This window comes from Euprymna scolopes, chromosome 19, assembly GCF_053919585.1.
Source record: "Euprymna scolopes isolate OS-2025 chromosome 19, ASM5391958v1, whole genome shotgun sequence".
NCBI lineage: Eukaryota > Metazoa > Mollusca > Cephalopoda > Sepiida > Sepiolidae > Euprymna > Euprymna scolopes.
The window spans coordinates 23052125-23075350 of record NC_136500.1 but is presented as its reverse complement, the minus strand read 5'-3'; the positions used below and the strand labels follow the sequence as shown (position 1 = coordinate 23075350).

At 28.9% G+C, this 23226-nt stretch overlaps 1 protein-coding gene across 8 annotated transcripts in view; it reads right to left on the bottom strand.

Moving 5' to 3' along the window:
- The window catches only part of LOC145303489 (uncharacterized), a 731279-nt gene that overhangs the window by 558609 nt on the left and 149444 nt on the right, over positions 1 to 23226 (bottom strand). For 7 of the 8 annotated variants that reach the window (XM_080144908.1, XM_080144909.1, XM_080144911.1 and 4 more), the window contains exons 26-31: positions 22703 to 22813; positions 21717 to 21827; positions 20212 to 20322; positions 9637 to 9747; positions 7614 to 7724; positions 760 to 870 (exon numbers count right to left, since the gene is read on the bottom strand). The exons of the other annotated variant lie outside the window; for it this stretch is intronic. In XM_080144908.1, the coding sequence (XP_080001034.1) occupies positions 760 to 870; positions 7614 to 7724; positions 9637 to 9747; positions 20212 to 20322; positions 21717 to 21827; positions 22703 to 22813 (666 nt within the window). The remainder of the gene's footprint in view (positions 1 to 759; positions 871 to 7613; positions 7725 to 9636; positions 9748 to 20211; positions 20323 to 21716; positions 21828 to 22702; positions 22814 to 23226) is intronic. 8 annotated transcript variants of the gene reach the window in all.

The following is a 23226-nucleotide window of genomic DNA, read 5'->3' as shown; positions in this document are numbered from 1 at the left end:
CCTGCTAGCAAAAAGTATTATGACTAAGTGTCGGAAGGCAGTTCAGTGGTTGTCCCTTTTGTCCCTTTAATGGTTGCATGGATTGGTCAATGAATAATCCAATCATTGCTTTCTTATCGCCTCATCTGAGGCAATCTCTATAAAACATTTTCCTTTTTAACCACCGTGGATATTGGTTGACTCTTTAGTGACAGAAGCCCTCAAAATCAGTTGATGGCAGCCAACCTAAACCTTTTCCTCTTTCTTTGTTATTTATCATAGCTGACGCCATGTGGCGAGTCATACAGAAGGCAATTCAGAGGCAGGTCTAGTTTGTTATTCCAACTACCTTACGTTAGTTGATATCTGTCTGATTGCATTTATGATGAGAGCTCACAGAAGGCAGTTGTATGGCATAGGGCATTTCTTCCTCAAGGAAAAGAGATAGAGTTGATCGAACCGAGCGTGCAAGCAGTTATAAGAACAATTTTCATGAAAGCCCGTGTTTGCTAATCGCTTCATTTTACTGTATATATTAGTGCTTATTGCTTTTTCCAAATAAAATTGTTAAATTAATAGGCACTGCTAGTTTTACTTCTCTCTAAAATCTGTCACTCCCAATTCAAAGTTTACCACTAATCTATGAGGATGAATCCTATTTTTATTTTCATGCGCGACAACTGAACTTTAATTTTCAGAGGTAAAGATGTCCGAAGGTTGAAAGAGAATCTTTTGTAGGTGTGTGGACGCATCTAAAATAATAGAAGAAAGTCTACTCACGTTTTAAACATCTCGGACCTTCATATCCTGGTGTGCATACGCAGCGATAACGAGTTTCCTCTGAAACGCATCGACCTCCGTGAGCGCATGGCTTTTCTTCACATGGATTAACTGAAACACAAAAGCCATTAAGAATTCAAAATAATTACAGGGGAAATATGTTGCATATTAACATATGTTCTCTCATCCAATTGCTTAAGGAAAAAAAACTTTATTTGTGGTAGATAGTATAAAAAACAACGAAAGAATGGTCAAATACACACACACATATATATATATATGTATATATATATATATACTATATGAATATTATATTATATTATATATATATAATATTTATTATATTAATATTATATTATATATATGTATATATATATTATATATATCATATATAGACACTATATAATATATATATATTAAATTATATATATATATATAAAATATATAGATAGCCTCATTCAGTCTTTGACAGACTATAGATAGCCACCGTACGCGTGTGCCTGTGCGTGAAATTCTTGTGGCAGTAGGTGTGCAATCTCCAACCATACCTCGCCAGAGTCGACATTGTTAAATACCAGTCGCAAGTGACACGTATGTACAGAATAATTAGAAACAAATGCCGAGATAATTGGAGAGCACATACAGCGCCCAGAATTCTCAAATTTTCACCCATCTGATAGTAGCCAGGCTCAACGATGCTTAACTTTGGTGGTATGACAAAAACTGGTGTCTCAACTCGATTAGGCCGTATATAATATATGGATAATATATGTATATATATATAATATATATAATATAAAATGTATATGCATAATATATATATAATATGTATATATAACATAAATAATATGTATATATAATATATATAATATGTATATATAATATATATAATATGTATATATAATATATATAATATATATATTATATATTTATATATGCATATATTATATATAATATGTATACAATATATATAATATATACAATATATACTTATATATATATATAATATATATAATATGTATAAAACATATTAATATATATATACATATATTATATATAATATATATAATATATATTTATAGATGTAAATATAATATATATAATATATATACAATATATATTAATATATATGCATGTAATATATGTAATATATATACAATATCTATAATATATGTAAAATATCTAGAATATATATACAATATCTAGAATACATATACAAAATATATATAATATATATACAATATATATAATAACTATACAATATATATAATATATATACAGTATATAATATATATAATATATATATACATAATATATAATATATATATATACATAATATATATAATATATATATATTATATATATAATATATACATAATATATATAATATACATAATATATATAATATATATACATAATATATATAATATATATGTAATATATATAATATATATACATGATATATATAATACATATATTATATATAATATATATTATATATGATATATATAATATATGAAATATATACATTATATAAAATATATATAATATAAATATTTTATATATAATATATATACTACATACATAATATATATAATATATAACATACATATATATAATAGACATATATTATATATACAATATATACAAAATATATAACAAATACATACGTATATATATATACATATATATATATTATATAATATATAACATATATATACATATATATTCTATATAATATAACAAACACATACATATATATATCATATATATATTATATAGCATATATATACGTATATATATTATATATATAATATATAACATATATATACATGTATATATATTATATACATAATATATAACATATATATGCATATATATTATATATATCATATAAAACATATATATACATATTTATTATATATATAATATATAACATACATATATACATATATATTATATATAATATATAACACATCTATACATATATATTATATATATGATATATAACATGTATATACATATATATAATATATAACATATATATACGTTATATATATCATATATAATATATAATGTATATATTCATATATATATTATATATATAATATACATAATATATATATAATATATATAATGTATGACATATATAATTATATATATATTATAAATATAAGTTATACAATATATAAAATATATATACATATATATACATACATATATATATGATATATATAATATATATAATGTATAACATATATATATACATATATATTATATATATAATATATATAATATATAACATATACATATATGCATACATATATATATATATTATATATATAATATATAACATATAAATACATATACATCCATATATAAATATATATAATATATATTATATATGACATATATATAAATATATATACATACATATATAATATATATAATATATATAATTTATAACATATAGATATATATATGTTATATAATATATATAATATATATAATATATAACATATATATATACATATATATACATATACATACATATATATTATATATATTATATATAATGTATAACATATATATTGATATATATATATTATATAATATATAACATATATACATATACATATTATACATATAATATATAACACATATATATATTATATATAATATATAACATATATATATTGTATATATAATATATATAATATATATCATATATAACATATATATATATTATATATATAATATATATAATATATAACATATATATATCATATATATAATATATATAATATATAACCTTAATATATATTATATATATAATATATATTATGTATAACATATATATATTATATATAATATATAACATATATATATTATATATATAATATATAACCTATATAGATAATATATAACATATATATATTATATATATAATATATATAATATATATTATATATAATATATAACATATATATACACATATATATACATATACATACATGTATATATATTATGTATATAATATATAACATATATATATACATACATATATATATTATATATATAATATAAAACATATATATAAATATACATACATATATATATTATATATAATATATAACATATATATATACATATACATATATATAAATATATATGTTATATATAATATATAACATATATTGATATTATATATATAATATATAACATATATATATATAAATATAATATATAACATATATAAATATAATATATGAAATATATATGAATATTATATATAACATATATATAAATATAATATATGACATATATATATAAATGCAATATATGACATATATATATAAATATAATATATAACATATATATAAATATAATATATAACATATTTATATATATATAATATATAACATATATATAAATATAATATATAACATATATATATAAATATTATAAGATATATAAATATAATATATAACACATATTTATAAATATAATATATCACATATATATAAATATAATATATAAGATATATGAATATAATATATAACATATATATAAATATAATATAACATATATATAAATATATTATATAACATATATATATAAATATAATATATAACATATATATATAAATATAATATATAACATATATATATATATATATATATATATATATATAACATACCTGACCTCATTCACTCTTTTACTCTCTCGTCCCAAAATAGCGAACATTTCTGTAAAAGTCTGAGGATGCTACAGACGGCTAAAAAAAACGGACAATAGCTGAAGCAATAATAATGTAACTTAACAGAAAGATACGGTGATAAAAAATGAAACGGATATATATATATATATATATATATATATATATATATATATATATATATATATATATATGGAAAGTAATTGAAGTTAAAACTGTAAATTAAAATTTACAATTAAATGTATTATTTTACACAATACTCCAAAAGCCATTTTCAAAGTCCTTATTCGTCACAGTTTCAAAGAATGCCACTCTTTTTATTCTTATCAGAGAATAAGAAATTGCAAATTATAGTTGTAGCAAAGCTAAAATTTGTTGGTTGATGCATTAGATGAACCAACCAGTTATGCTATTTGGTCATAAATAGGAAGAAAAAACAGTTTTAAAAAATACATACATGAAAGATTTGGGGGTGAGGACAGCCAAAATGGGAATAAGATTTGAGCGTGGGCAGTCAATCGCTCATTGGTAATCCGCAAGGTGACAGAGAACTCCGTTTAAGAAACAAAATATTATTATTATTGAATTTCCAATGGCTTAAATTTCAAAATGTGGAAAATCCGGCTAACGTTCATAAAATAAGATTTTGGTCTTTTAGGTTGTATTGCATTCACAGAAATGCAGAAAAGTTTTTTATTTTTTATTTCGTTGGGGTTTATTAATTAATATATAAGTATTAATATATATATCAAATTGAAGTTTACCTCTGATTATCTCAGGTAAATATTTCTTTTCCGCTGTACTGATATATATATATATATATATATATATATATATATATATATATATATATATATATATATATATATATATATACATATATGTATGTATATATATACGTTTTATTTTTTATTACCGTATTTTTATGATTAAGGTTAGTCTGAGGAAGCTACATGACGGCCAAAAAAACGGCCGTGTAGCCGAAACAAAAATGTAACTTAACAGAAAAATACGGTTATAAAAAATAAAACGCATATTTTCTCTACAACTCTATTGAGCACCTTCTTCAGGTTTTTATTAATTACCATTTCAACTATATATATATATATATATATATATATATATATATATATATATATATATATATATATATATATATACTAGCAGGGTGACCCCACCTTGCCCGGGATTGATTTTACAAATGGTTCGCCCTCCCATACTTTTATTGCCATTGAAATCGATGAAGTCGCGCATTTTTCAATCAAATCGATTGATTACCTCCTTTGTGGGGGACCCATACCGGTGTACTGGGAGAAAGCTTCATTTGCCTTATCGCCCTGACTTAGACTACAGTACATCGTGCGACACTCAAAAATGCAAATCCGAATTATTTAGAACTTGACGAAACTACTACTTCTCACACTAGATTAAATAAAGAGTTCAGTTCCAAATTCCTTGCAGATTCCAGAATTTGACAGAAAGATTCGCAAAGTTCAATAAGATAGAGCTGGAGGAAGTCTGAGATTACGTCAAGCGAAACGTTGAGAAAATAACACAGAAGATAAGAACAATAGTCCGAAGAATAAAAATAATACGTATAATTAATCCTCATCTCAAAAATTCAAAAACAAAAAATAACTTCCTAGGCACGTTCTAATTCTCAGGACCAATCGATTAAATGAAGAATATGAAATTGATTTACTTGGCGCTGCTTGTACGGTTTTACTTTTGTTTTTGTCCAAGGTTTTAAAAGTTTGCCGTTTGTTTTTATTAAAAGGAAATACAATTTTCCAAAATAAAAGTCACAACGATTTGGCAGTAAAGATCAAGGATCATAATACTTGGATCCGGGGTTCAAATCGTCCTATTGGCTGTATGTTTACGTCATCCAAACAGAAGACTGTAGGAATAAGAAAGATATATCTGACTATCCATTTTTTATACTTATACTAGAAGATGCATTCGGCGTTGCCCGGTTTTAAACGTAAAGTAAAATTTCATAGAAAAAAATGAAGTAAAAAAAATCGGAAAGAAACTGAGATTTGTGCGTGGGAGCATTATGTCTCTTCTAAACAGGTACCCTTCTTGTAAGCTAAAAAAAAAAAAAAAAAACTCGAGCTGAACTAGAAACCAAAACCTAAAGACAGTGGCTCAAGTAGGATAACCATTAGGTCAGCTTGACACGTTTTTAGAAAGTGTTTTAAAAAGTCTACTAATTCTGAACATAAGCAACCTGTTATGAGAACGATACACGCATGCGTAGTCGTGAAACATTTAGCAAACAAATAAAAATCCGATTACGCCCACGTACCAATTTTTCAATTTTACTAAGTTGTAGCCCTTTTTTCTGGTGAAAACGGATTAAAAAGTTTTCCACGTGTCTGAATATTCTTTATGCCAAATTTCAAGTCTGGAGATAAAAAATTCGTTGAGTATATAGGTTGAGAAGTGCCTTCACACACACGCGCGCATTCTCACTTTCATAGATAAATAGATTAAATATACTTTTCTTCCAGCAGTTATTAAGATAAAATTGTCTTAAGTTGATATCATTAAACAAATCGACCCAACCAACGTATACCCATTTGTTTATTTTGATATAAGACGTTGCCTGTATTCTCAATTCTCAGTTAACTTGCTTGAATGACATTATCTATTTCCATTTCATATCAAGTAGTGTTTTGACGATTAATCGGAATCGGGAATCGAAAAAAAAATCGGAACATTTTGGGCTATCAGAATCGGAAAAAGTGTGCCTATTTTTCGATTCCAAAAACGATTGTTTTACATGTTTTTATTTGTTTTTTAACTTAATTTTCCATGGTTCGTATTAATGATGAAATCATGAATATTTATTGACTTTAAACTATCGGTAAAACTAAAATCAATAGATCACCCCCTCCTCCCGCAAGTGTATTTTCACGTTTGCAAAAATATATGCACATATTACAACGATTTTTGCGGTAATATATCCCTTTTAAATATCTATATTTAGAAATGTAAAAAGAATCGGATTCGGTAATTGTATCAGAATCGGGAATTTAGAATGGAATCGGTAATTGTATCGGAATTGGGAAAATATTTAAAATGCTCTCATTGCTACTAATATAGTTGTATAAAATAATACTTTACTTACTTTCCACACAGTTTTCTCCCTTGAAACCGGCTTTGCAGCGACAGAAATAGCCATCTTTATGGTTAACACAAGTTGCTCCATTTTTACAAGGATTTGACATGCAGCGATCGACTGGAAAGAAAACAAAGATGAACAATGCTTTATGGTTTGTTTTTGTTGTAGCCTTGCAGGCCGGTAATAAGACAAACCCAGGGATATAATAAACAAAAAGTGTATTAGCAAACGTTTATTACAGAAGTACACGTCATGATTCTGGGGTTATAACTGCCACAAATATTTACTCAATAATGTGTTAGTTGTGACTATATTTATAGTTTCTAGGCAAGTCCATTATTTCCAAATGGGTAGATCAGCTTATCCCAGAACAGTTTTTGTTTATAAGAATTATATTGAATCTACCTGGATTATTCATCTATGCTGAGTTTATCAAACTTCTCTACGTCAACTTGTGTCTTACTTCTAAAAAACTAATAATTAACATTAAACACTGCACTTTTTAATCAAAATAATAATAATTAATTATTAGCAGAAAAAAAGATTAAATTAGTAAGAATTATTAGGGCAGAGGCTGAGGAGCACCTGAAAAGACGCCTTTTAATTTTAATTTAATTTTTCCTAGATGGGAATGGGGCATTCTATTGGATGCCAGATCTTCACTCATTATCTTATACATTCCAACCGAGAAATAATTTTAAAATTCTAACCGAAACTTTTTGGTTCATCGGGTACATTTGCCAGGTAATTTTTAGAAATTTTTTTTTATGAGTCTGTCTGCTCTTATAATTACTGGAATAATCTTCCTAAGATTCTGGTTTCTTTTTATGTCGTGCATAACACCTTGATATTTCGTTATCTTTTCTCTCACACCTCTGTTTAACCCAGCATTGTTGGGAGACAATAACTTCCACTGTGGTTGCTTCTTTCTTTCTTTCTTCTTCTTCTTCTTCTTCTTCTTCTTCTTCTTCTTCTTCTTCTTCTTCTTCTTCTTCTTCCATAAGTTAAATAGCTCTGTTTCCTTTAATCAATGAATGTTTTATTAGCATAAAAATGATTTGTTAGAATTATTGCGGGATGGGGGGGGGTGCGAAGCTGAGAAGCATCTTAAAAGATGTCTTTCAGTAGTGCATAAGATTTGGGTTAGATAAAGATATAAAAGAAAACATTTAGCGTTTTGTTTTTGTTTTATTTATTTATTTATTTTTTTACTAATCTGTCACCATTTATTAAATACAAAAGATACTCGAGGATAAGTGTTTATGAAATGTGTAACAGAACGCGGATGCTCGCATGGTGGCTGTATGCAAATGGCACCACGATAAAGAAAAAAGAAAAAAAGATTATAAAAAGAACGTGCGCGCAGACACACGATCACAATCAGAGAGACGACCATGTTGAAAATCACGTTTTATTCGAGAAAGTACTCGGAAATAAATGTTGTTGTTTCAACGGGAAAAAAACGTGAGTCGAGTTAATATTTGTCTTAGTCTTTCTTGTGACATGCACTGCTACAACGTGTTGGGTCCGAGTGTCTATATTTAACGCGTGTGTAAACGTGTAAACAACGTTACAAATGGATAGCTTATCAATTTGAATTATGAAAAATATTATTAAACGATTGAAAATGGTGAATGGAATGAACACACTTTGGTAACTTATAGAGACGGCTTGTAACAAGTATTTGTTAACATTAGATATGAAGACCATCACGTTATAGTCTGTAGAAAAGAAGTCCCGTTGTAATGTGTTCCACAGATGGGACGTTTTTGAAAAAGATACTCTGTCCATTGAAAGTTGAGTTCTTGTTATGAATTTCTTACAAAGAGGACCCAGTTGAGCACATCCTATGAAAATATTGAGTAGAGAAAGACTAGCAACGTCTCTTTTTTTAGAATGAGGCTGTAGAGAGCATGACAATATCATCTCCCACTAGATTTCGAAGTCGATTTTGTACTCTGTTAAGGCAAGAGTGCTCCGTGTGTGTCCACGGAAATGTAGTGACTAAACAATTGACAAAACCACTTACCAATTTGGCACTTTGGTCCCTTGAATCCCATCTTGCATATGCATTTATAGCTGTCTTTTACATCGACGCATTTGCCATCATTTTCGCATGGTTTCAGACCACAAGCATTCACTGAAAAATAAAAGTAAATCATTGGTTTAATGCAAAATACTATCTTCTTTTTTCTTTTTATTATTTACTGGTAGGCCCATTGGTATCGCCCGGCCACAAAATATGTATAGAAATTATATTTTAACTCATACATATTTCTTACTTATTATTATAGAGCCAATTCCTTATTGATTATTACCCAATATATAGAAATGATTTCAAAATTTACCAAAAGATATGATTTGAGTACCATCTGCTAGAATCAAGACAGGATCTTTAACGCTCCAGTTGTAGTCGTTATTTATTTCTCCAGCGCCATTATCGTCTGAGCTACCGCCAGGTGGATATGAATAGTTCAAAATGAAACGACTTTGAGCCACGAATGTTTAATTTTACTCATGTGAAAAAGATAGAGTAGGAGTAATGTTTTATTCGGTTTATCCTGCCAAGGTCAACCGTTTTGTTTTCAATTTTGAGCCCTTAGCAGCATTTTTTTCCGGCTAAAAAACAAATCGGATGTATGCCACAGTTTCAGATTCCCTATATATCAACTTTCGACTGCATAAACCATATATTCAGGGAGGAGTTTGTTAGAGACTTTTTGCACACACAATGACAAGATCACTTATATGTATATACATATAGATATATAGAAAAATGTTCCTGTGTGCTAGAAAGTTCTCATCTTAAATTCTACGTAATTATGTAGAATTTAGAAACTCGGTTTTATAGCTATATAGAGGACAGATTATTCAACGATTGTTTATTGAAATGATTACCGTCGAGTGCGGGGACTACTAAAAATATTTTGCCAAATGTTGAATAATGTCATCGTTGTTTTGGTGACATTAAGCGGTTACAGCAGCAGAACACCCCCCTTTCACTGAAAAGGGGAATAATAATTTAATATGCATGTGATCCTTGGGGAAGCAAAAGAAAGAAAACAATAAACTAAACAAAAGGAATTTTAACCTATAATTAATACATTTCACGATGCTTTCTACACGAATCTGTATAATTTATTGTTAATAATAATGATAATATCTTTCTTGCAATAATAATAATAAAAAATTAGAGTTAATTCATTATGACATAGTACACATTTGTTAACACGTAGACACTCGGAACTTTACACGTTGTAGACTCCGTCGCAAGGAAGAGAAGACAAGTAATAACACGACTCTTTTTTTTTTTTTTTTGAACATTTATTTCCGCCTCTTTAATGTAATCCTCATTGGTTTGCACGCACGTTCTTTTTCATCTCTTCCTTTGCCGTAACGTCATCTCGTACACGGCTAGGTCATTTGCATATAGCTGTCATACGTGCGTCTGCGCTCTGTTATACTATTAAGAAATGATAACTTTCTTCTGTGCAAAGAAAACAGTAGATGCGTGTATGTATGTGTCTCTGTGTGAAAATTGTTGTTGAAAATGCCCATTTCAACTTGCTGACATGTGTTTATTACTTTTGCGCATGCGCAAATTCATTCATAGATTGAAGTGGTTTATTTTTAAGTCTTTCTTATTTATCTGTTGATAGCTGAAATTGTAGAGAACGTGGCTGGAGCGCTAAATGTTTTGGTTTAAATTCTAGCTGATGGCACCTAAGTCATTTTTAAAAAAAAAAACTTGAAATCAGTAATATATATATTGAGTACTAGTGTTGGGACGATTCATCGGAATTGAAATCAGGAATCAGAAAAAAAACGGAATTTTTGGGAGTGTTGAAATCGTTATCGGAATCGGAAAGTGCTTGTCTATTTTCCGATGCCAAAAAAAAAAAAAACAACAAAAAAAACAATTCCTTTAATTCTCGTTTTTATTTGATTTTATTTAAAATAGAATCGTTCACTGCTGGTAGTAATAATAAAATAATAAATATTTCTTGATTTTAAACTACCAGTAAAACTAAAATCTATATCCCCCCCCCCTACAAGTAGGTTTTTATTCTTACGAAAATATCTGCACATTAAACATGTGTTTTTACGGTAATCAAGAAAAATAGCAACTCTAAAAGTAAATATTCTTAGATTTTTCAAGAATCTGAATCGGTAATTGTATCGGAATCGGGAATTTAGTACGAAATCGGTAATGGTATCAGAATCGGGAAAAATATTGGAATTGTCGCAGCACTATTGGGTACAATATAATATCCAATAGAGAATTGAGTCTGTAATAATAAATACGAAATTTGCATGAATTAAAATATATTTTAGCATATTTTATGACCGGATAAGGCCGGGCGCCTCCCATCTGTTGGTCTGTCATAAATATAATTACTAGTGTTGGGACGATTAATCAGAATCGGTATCGGAATCGGGAAAATTAGTGCTTATTTTTCGATGCCAAATACAATTCTTTTAATTGGCTTCTTTTTTTTTTACTTTGTTTAAAGAAAAATCTTCTACTGCTAATAAATAATGATGAAATAATTAAAATAGGTCATTCCTCATAACTATTTTTACGTTTGAGAAAATATCCGCACATTTAACATGTGTTTTACAGTAATTGTGAAAAACAATTTTATAGTTAAATATTTATAGATTTATAAAGAATCGGCATTGAAATCAGAATGTTATGAATCGGAATCAGGAATTTAATAGAGAATTAATAATTGTATCGGAATCGGGAAACATATTGGAATTGTCCCATTACTAATAATTACCATTGTCAGTATAATGTTCTTTTAATAAATAAAGAAATATAGTCCTTCTTTATTCATCCATTTACAATCTAATTATTTTAAAAATAACATTTATGTCTTATAAAAATAATTGCTAAATATTATTTTAATCAATGTCACCTTGTCAGAGTGGACCTGGGAGCAATGGCAATTAAAGAGTGGCCCCACACTCCCTAAAGCCAGCAAGCTGGGTCTCACCATTGTATATAGTTTAAGGTCATATCCAGGACTGTAACGTACATATCATGAATATTGTTGTATTGCTGTTGAATGTTGTAAATATAATAATCTGGCCAATAATAATTAAGAAAAACCAGTTGTATGATTAACAAAAAGTGTATGGGCAAAAGTATGTTACAAAATTGCACGTCCTTAATCGGGTGGGGAGCATAACTGCTTCCCAATAACGTGTTAGATGTAACTAGAGTTCTAGTTTCTGAGGTACTTCTGCATTTATCAACCCGCAATTTCCACAAAGTTACTCGGGTGTGCCTTGCAAATGACAGGAAAAAACAGAAAGGTAGTTTTCTGGATATCATCTCATCTCTCTCTCTCTCTCTCTCTCTCTCTCTCTCTCTCTCTCTTTCTCTCTCTTATCTCCGTCATCTTTCAGGATGCTTCACCATCGAATCTACATGACTTCTCCAGTTCTCTCGATCTCACATGACAGTTTGCAGGTCCCGAACACTTTCCAATCCTTTGTCCTGTAGCAGGTTGTCAATGTAGGTCATTCTTCTACTGCAGTTTGGGTGGCCATTCGTTGGTATCCAGAGAATTAGTTTGCTGGCTTCCTCTTCGCCGTGTCTCATGCAGTGACCGGCTACTCTCATGTTTCTCTGCTGTACTTTCAGCGATACTGGCAGCAGGTCACCGTAAAGCTGTTGGTTTGCTGCGTGGCTCCTCGATGATGAATAGAGGGCCCTCCTGAGCATCCGTGTCTAAGAGCCATCCAGTTTTTTATTTATTGCATTTGTAAGAATTCTGGATATTAAGACATTTTTTCCAATGTATTTCAGTATTCGACGCCGTTCTTAATATGAGAGGTGGGCTTGTAACAATTTGATTTTTTTTATAATAAGGCTCGCCTAGCCGTTTCTGGTTATTCCTGTCATCTGCCTGGTACACCCGAGTAACTTTGTGGAAATTGCGGGCCGATAACTGCAGAAGCATTGTTTCTGGATAAGTCCATAATGCGTGAAATAGGTATATCAGCTCATCAAATAACAAACATGAAATGCCTTAGTGCATTACAGAAACCAATTTAATGTGTGTATAACAGATTTACTGATCAACATGATATGCATAAAAAATTGCTATTTCAAACTGACCAACGCTCGAAGGACACAGCTTCTTGTGGAGGATCAACGTCAATAGATGAAATTCCAAACAATATCAGATGAGGAAAAAAATGTCAAGCATATGACGATATGGTACTCAGTGATTCTTTTTGTTTCCTTGTCTTTTTATAAGAAACCATTGCAAAATAAACGGGTTTTATCGCATTGCAGATATTTTTTTAAATTTCGTTAATTATAAAAAAATAATTTCCTATGATTTCAATCTCTTCCAAGCATTCATCCAAACAATATATATCATCTCCTTCCCCCAAGCACATGAAACACAACATTTTTACTTCGACAACCTAACATAAACAGTGGTTCATCTTTTGACCTATACCATAGGAGGTCAAAATTAAAATAAAACTAATTATAACTATAAACACTTATTTGCTTTTCGAAACCATCGGTTAGAATCGAACTAAATTTGATATATAGAACCCTAGTCTAGCTCACATGATCACACAGTTAATTAATAATAGACCTTTCATTGTTTTACAGGCAACTATTAAATTATTAGTATACAGCATCTTTTCTAGTCAAAAGAGCATTTGTATACATTAGTGTTGCCACTAGTTTACTGTTAGAAGCCTGGGATATTGTGCAGAAGAAACATAAAAGATTATTGTTCATTAGTATCTTTCATGGCTAAAATTTACGATTTTCATATACGGCACAATTTTTACAGCTGATCACAAAGAGTCAACTGCACAATAAATTCACACATTATATATTTTAATCACAAAATCATTTTATGTTATTAAAACATATCAGAGAGACATGTATACACAGGAAAAGTGGAAAAACTCAAGAAAATTATTGACCCCCCCCTAAACCACATAATAATTACCAATCGAAATGCCAACTATCTATAAGTATGAATTATTGTGTCACTAATTATTAAAATAATAATAATAATAAACATTTAAACGTTCGTATTATTTCATAATTAATAAATTATTGGCCCACCCCTAAACCATATAATAATTACCAATTCTTGCAATAAAGTCCGTATACAAGGTCGATTTTTTTTAATTTGTAGATTGCTGATACCATAATTATGTCCATTCACAAACACTGAAGGGAAGATACTATCTTATATGACTAAATGTATTTGTAAATAAAGTAATCTTTTACAAAAATGATAATGCAGTTTGCTTGGAACATTGTGCATAGTGTGTAAATGGTTGAGTTTTGAAGGCGGTGACAATGCAGTTTTGTAGAAAACACCGTTGGATACGAGTCAAAGTAAACAGATCAATTGACGTCCACAGACAGAATGTCTGTACTACTTTAGTTTGAATGGGAACAAGTGCAAAAGACTGTAAGAGAACATAAATAGCACATATACATACATACATACATACATACACACACCAACACACACACACACACACACACACACACACACATATATATATATATGTGTATATATATATATGTATATATATATAGTAGCTGAAACAAAAATGTAATTTAACAGAAAGATACGGTAATAAAAAATAAAACGCATATTTGCTCTACAACAGTATTGAGCACTTTCTTCAGTTTTTATTAATTACCATTTCTACCAAATATATATATAATTATATATATATATATATATATATATATATATATATATATATATATATATATTAAAAGAGATTATTCCAAAGGTCAAATATATTTAAAATCAATTAACCAATGGTAATGTACATATATCAATAATAATTTAAGCCACGTGAATTGACTCAAATATTAAGCAACATGATTAACATTACTGTAATCGAGCATACATACACTTTCACATGAACATTTTCGTATTTTTTGTATTACTCGGTTATTTTAATGTAAACCTAGTTAATACTGCCATGCTCTTTATTTATTTATTTTTCCTACATTAAAATAAATAAAATGCGACAATATAATGTAAAATAAATAAAATATATTGATTTCTTAGGATATTAACGAATAATAATTATTTATCTAACAATAATATTTACATCGATGGAATAATAAACAAAAACTATTTCAGGGGGAGTAACTCTGAATTCCTTACTTAATTTATTCTAATCTAGGTTATCGTATTAGTTATTTTAAACCATACTTAATGTATTAAAATTAATCTATAGTTAATTAATTATCTCAAAAGCTTATATATCTTGTAGTGAGCTGCTACTACTACGAGACTAGGCTGTATTCTCACCTTAGTTCTCTCTTTCTCCCTACTCTTTTCTCTTTTCCTTCCTTTCTTCTTATACGTCATCAGAGGTTCCAGCCAATGAAAAGCGAGAACGGTTTACGTGGGACATTCGAGTGAAGGAAACGTCCTTACTTCCACGGCGACTAGAGACGGAGCACACGCCTCACTCCTCAGCTCCTGTTAGGTAGCCAAGAGGAGCATTGAACATTAATACAGACTTTACAAAATGCACTGTCTTTCTTTGTAACCCGAGTTTCGGGAAAACACACATATATATTGGATATATAAAACCTCATGCATTCATAACAAAGTCGCATTACACGTCCTCATTGTTATAAGAAGACAATGTCTTCTTTTACTAGTATTTCTTTCTATTTCAGCGCTCCAGTTCTCCCTATTATTGTTATATAGTTGTTTCATTAAAGAGTCTTAGAGAGAGACTATTATAAGTGATGCTTTTTCTTGTGAGAGTTCTTATTAGTAATGATATGAGTCTTAGTGAGAGTTCTTGTCTTATTACATATGATGTTGTATCTTAGAGAGAGAGATGTTGTTGTAATGACATTTTATAACACAGACATATAATAACAATACAATTTACCTTTTTGTAGAAATCACAAACACAAAGATGAGCTTTATCACAAACACATGATGAATTTATTTTCTGACGACCGGTCGACTTCCTCATTAAGAACTCAAAGTTTCACATTTTAGTTTCTGAAGTAACGTCTCGCTTCAGACGTCCGCCTGTCTCTGAGTTTTCTCACTGACTGTCTCCCCTGACTGTCTCTGACTCTCCCTCTGACTGTCTCTGACTCTCCCTCTACTATATTGAGAAATCCATGCATCCCGGCCACGTGAGCAAAATTCACGTGTTTCAACATGCGCGACTTTGCACGTTTTCGACATTGATTTCCCAATAACCTATTTTTCTTGTGTTGTTTCCACAAAGGAATTTAACCTACATATCTAATTTATTTAACCATATTTTATTATCCACATTCTTTTAACAATTGAATAGTTTATTTATTATTTATTTCATCCGAATTAACAATTTACTGGACATTCCATTTAAACCTATTGTTCTTTAAAACTTATGTCCAGGGTTCGATTTCTGCTTTCTCTTATTTCCATTTTAACTAATCGCTCTATTTTTATACTTACATGAACAGGGAACAGCCCTTATCATGTAACATTATCGGAGGCGCCCCGAAGCGGGAGCCTACCGAAATGGTGACCTCTAATTAGTACGCATGTTAATGCATGGTAATAATACCATAATCTCAATTGATTTGTAAAAACTCACCAGTGTCTACATATTTAATTATTATTCAATTACATTAACTTACGGTGTTACGTTAGTATTTAACTAATAATTATTGTTTCTTGGTATTTGGTTATTACTCAAAATTTATTTCGAATGGGTTATTTAGATTATGATGTGAGAAATATTATCATATTGGTTACATTATGACTTATTAATTTAATAGAGTTATCACTTTCAAATTGTTTATCTATGGGACCTAAGTTGCATGAGAACCAGTCAAGGGTATATAACTGTTGGTTTTATCGTAGCCCCGACGCCGCCGCGTAGATGTATAAACATCGTTTAAGCTGCGCGTACATTTCCCTTTCTTCATCCACGCAAATTCGGTGAGGTATAAGCGAAACTTTACCCGTTCACGCGAACGTTGTAAGAAGTATCTTGCGTCATTCTTTTCATCCAATCGGATTACAAGGAATACAAATTTTAAAAAAGATGGTTTTTTTTCTGAAGGTCTTCGTGGAGCCTGTTGGAAATGTATAAAAAGGGCATTTTTGCGCCCAAACGAATCAGTCGACCTCAAGTCAGCATGCTGTAAATAACATCAACGTCGATCTTCGTCTGCGTCGACGTTAAACTCGCGCACGCTTGACAATTAATTCTTCCACGTGGAGACGGGCTTGTTACTCTGATGGGCTTTTTATTTTTACCCTTTTCTACCTCTCCGCTAAAGTAAACGAGGGACTCTTATATTGTTTAATTTTTCCTTAAAAATCACTGTTTTCTTCATTACATAACACAAACATTCAATTACCTCAGTCGCAGGTAGAGACTTCCAATTAAGAAGAAACTTTCTGATCTTCTCTTTTCATTCATTTACAATAAAAAAAAATTAATTTTGAATTTAATTTATCCGTTCGTCTCAGTCATCTTTGCTTGCTTATTCAACTCAATTTTTACACTTGATTTTTATCATGATTATTTTTATTTGGAATTTGCGGGATTAACATCGACACCCGTTAGTCCAGCAACAGTTTAAAGTTTTATCAATTACTTAGCTTTCAAAGTTCATATGTTCAATTATTTTATTTTATTCTATTATTTATTTATTTTAACTTTATCTTCAAATGGATGGCATCACTTCTATTACTGTAACTGTAATAATGGTCTTGGTAACTTAGCTCAAACTCTGTAAATTTGCAACGATTAGTAAAAAATATTTTAAAAAATGTAAATAATTAAGTAAATTAATAAAAATTTAAAATTAGTTATGATTAAATAGGTGAGGGGGCATTGATAAGTGATACCATCCATTGGTAGGTAAATAAAAATATAACTAAAATTTAAAAATAAATAAATAAATAAATAAATAATAATAATAATAATAATAATAATAATGATAATGATAATAATAATAATAATAATAATAATAATAATAATAATAATAATAATAATAATAAAGATAAAAATAAAAAATTAAAATAAAATAAATTAAAAGTCATAAACCATAAATCTAAGTAATCCAGAATTCTTGTTCAGTTTCAAAATAGTCCAAATATAAATATTCTCGCCGTATTTTTGAGCACGAAAAATACGAAAATATGACTTATATAAATTTCTTCAACACAGATGGTTGACATGTTAAAACATGTTAAAACATGTTTTAACATGTTAAAACATGTTAAAATATAAGGGGTTGGTAATTCACCGGTCGATGTTGTTTTTAATGAAAAGAAAAATATGTCAAGATACGTACGAATTTTGTATTCTTTATCAATCATATCTGATGAGATGTAAATATGAATTTTTTTTCAAATAATATAAAATTTAAAAATTGTCTGATTTATGTCGAAACAATTGTAATATCCGAAACAAAAATACAAATATCAAGTTATTCCTTCTTGTTGTTTTGGTTTTGTCAGTATATATATATATATATATATATATATATATATATATATATATATATATATATATATATATATATATATATATATATATAATGTACCTATTTGTGAATAATTCCACAGACTTCTACCTTTTCGATTACTTTGGATCATCTTCCAATTACGCGATTCCATTGGATTTTACTTGTGCGAATGGAAATTTAACTAACTTTCTTGGATTCTGCATCTTTGGATTTTACCGTCATTGGAAATTTTACCCTTCACCAGACTATCCATTCACGTGAAATCACTTTTTTATTCACTCTATTCTCTTTGCTTCACTTTTTGTTATCAAGTAAGATCTATTACTTACTTGTAGTTTCATTTAATACTTTTGCAAGCAAAATCCGATCCCGCATTTTGCTAAATCCTACTCTCCGATGAGAAGGAAAGTATTTCTTCGAAACTCCGTGAATTAAGGACTATCCATTTATTTAGTGTTTCCTTTTTAAAATTAAATATGTTTTTAACTCTTTTTCAAAGTGTTTTTAACATGTTTTATTAACTTCTTGTTCTTATATATATATATATATATATATATATATATATATATATATATATATATATATATGTGTGTGTGTGTGTGTGTGTGTATGTATATATATATGTCAATTAAGCTACACAGAATATTTCGTGTTTCATTCTCGTGAGAATTCGTCCGGCTTATGCCTGAGGCTACTACCTAGCTCTACCTATGTGTTGAGCACTGTTGAAGTAAATACTGAAAATTTACGCATAAAATTATTAATTTATGTGATAAAATTAATTCGTCATATATATATCAGATAATAATATACAAGTAAATGTATATAGTGTCGCTACTGGTTGACTGCTAGTAGACTGAGCTATCGTTCAAAAGAACTAAGATTTTAGTTTATTAGGATCTTTCATGGCTAAAAGTTATGGTTTCCATAAAAAAAATATGCTTGCAGGCATTAACAGTATTAATCTTAAATATAGCTTATTTTTCATAACTAACTCAAATAGTAAAAAAAAAAAAATAATAATAATACTAACGGTACTATTGTGCAATTTAACACAATTATTGCTCTAGGATTTATTATACTCACCAATTTGGCAGTCAACACCTTTGAATCCGGGTTTGCAGGTACACACATAATCTTTGTCTTTGTTTGTACAGACGGCACCATTTTTGCAGGGTTTAAAGCCACAAGGGTTAGCTGGAACAATCAAATAAAAAAGGTACATGTGTTTTAATAGCGAAATCATTTTATGTTTTTATAACAAATGTCACCGAGGAAAAGTAAAAAAAAAAAAAATCTTCTGCGCTTTCCCATGAACTCCATAAAAAATATTAATTGAATTTTAATCCATTCTTATCCGATTGCTCAAGTTGGGAATGAGGCATTCTACTGAATGTCAAACATTCACACGCTAACTCGGATATTCCAACCGAGAAATCTTTATAAGATTCTGACCAATCCTTTTAAGTGTAATTGTTTGAATCACTCTTGCACTTGGTTCACCGGGTATATTTACCAGGTAGTTTTTGAAATTCTTTTTCAAGAGTCCCGTTGCTCCTATAATTACTGGAATGGTGGAGATCTTCCTAAGATTCCAGTTTCTTTTCATGTCGTACAAAAGACCCTGGTATTTCCTTATATTAAAAAAAAGGCTTATAAGGTTTATTTATGAATATGATTTATTGTGCTTATTAAGACCAACACGTTCAGCTGTAAAACGAAATACGAAAAGGAATGTATGTTTTAATAACAAAATTATTAGATCTGTTTCATTTTCTATTCAAATAATACCATCGTTTTGTAGTTTTGCATGAAATCATATTGATTCAATATTAAACAAAAATCAGTTGAATAAGGGATTACTATTAGACCAATAAATATTTGAATAGCACGTTTGTAATTTTCTTCATATCATCTTCTGTAGAACTTAGTGTAATCAGTCTGACACACACAAAAAAGAGAAAGATCCTAATGGTATGAATTAAATAAGCCAAGTGAACAAATACTGAGCTGAATTTATTCTAATTTTAGACGCAACGGTGCCCCGTTGGGTCACATTTACTGCTACTATTCGTTTCACTTCGATTTCATCTTAAAATTCATAAGCCATGCTACAAGACGAAATCACTATAATAAAAGACGATAAGACCAAGGATGAAAGAGTATGAACCAGACTTCCACTGAAGAGGTACAGAATTCCTTAGAGCCTGGAGAAGGCTTACCGTCACTCAAATTACAGAGAAAACTCATGGTTGGCACCAACAGGAAACCAACTGTAAACGCTCGTTGCAATAACGCAAAATGACTTGCCGCAGTTATCAAAAGATGTGGAGAGTTATGGACATCTGGGAATGGGGATTTGCTGTCACTCAGACTCTAGGGAATACCACTGGTTGATGTCACTCTACAATCACTGATAATGACAACTCTTTATGAGAAATAATACAGTATAAAAGAAAGAGACTTATTAGGTTTAGTTAGGCAAGAAGGATCTATTAACACTGTTCTTTTTTTTTTTTTTAATTTTCTTATTTTGTTTTTACTGGGAATATTAGTGATTATAAAAAATAATATATAAAACTACAACTCACATGTAACGCAGGTGTCTCCTATGAATCCAGGTGTGCATGTGCAAATAAACTTGGTTCCATCATTTTTGCATTTGGCTCCATTCTTGCAAGGCTTCAGGCCACACGGATTGGCTACAAGAAAAAGAATTGTAATCACGAAACAATTATATATATATATATATATATATATATATATATATATATATATATATATTAATTTTATTTATACAAACATTAATGGCTACATATGTGCATACATGTTTCTGTAATCACCCACGTTGGGGGATTACGTCTTCAGGCCAAGAACTACCTTCAAAAGTGACATTTCCACCAAATATATATATATATTATAAAAGGTTGCGACATATACATATAGTATCATACATATATTTAAATTTACTGGAAAGTTTTCCCTTAAAAATGTTCTCATGCCAGATTTTCAAATTCAAACCCAAATTGCAATCTTTCTGATATGCCAATGTCTATCTTTTCATTTTCCAGTTCTATATTGTTATTAGCACAAATAAATCTTTTGAAAAATATTTGAAAAATATTTAAAAAGTTGGTATATTTTCTGTCGCTTACTGAATATTTGAAAATATTAAGAAAATCAATGGAAATAAGTCATCGCATGATTACTTCCCTTAAAATCTGTTACATAAAGGCAAGTATAGATAGAGCTAGCTTTATATAACCATACAGTTTGATGTAAAGACACCTACAAAGGTCAACTGTAGACCGAAATATACCTATTAGTAAATAAAATAATAAAATGGAGGTGAGAATACATTGATTACATAGGCGTAATTGTAGAATCGACCTTGCAGTTGTGAATGCATGGGTATCCAAAACTGTTATATAAATTGACCTAAATTGTGTAAACAGCCATACTCTATTCACTCCACTTGTTTGCCTATAGAATCATATATTACTACACGTAAGTCTCATAATTCTCCTATGCACAATGCAACAAAATATAATGATAAAATAAACAAGTTTCCACTCACGCTCAACACAAGTTGGTCCCATAAAACCAGCAGTGCAGACACATCTGAATTTGTGCCCATCATTGAAACATTTAGCTCCATTTTTGCAAGGTTCAAGTCCACATGGGTTAGCTGAAAATATAAGCCATTTAATAATTATCAAGTAATATTCACTGACCATCAATCTTTATGACATTGAATTTCGACAAAAATACACTCGCATGAAATGAAATCAATAAACTCAAAAGAAGGGCATTTATTTTGATTGGAACGAACACACACACACATCTATATCTATATTTTTATAAAGTAATAGGGTTCGTGTGTTTCTGTCTGTGTGTACAGCTCTCCATCATCAACGAAATATAAAGGAGGTAAGAGGGTAGATCTCTCCTGGTAGAGAAACATTAGAACCCATTTTAGGATGTTTCTGTTATAGGAGACATAAGAATCTTTGCCTAATTTCTTTATATACTAGTCTACAAACCACCCCCATATCGAATGACTTATGCTCATTTGCATATCACATTATAATAAATCTCTTT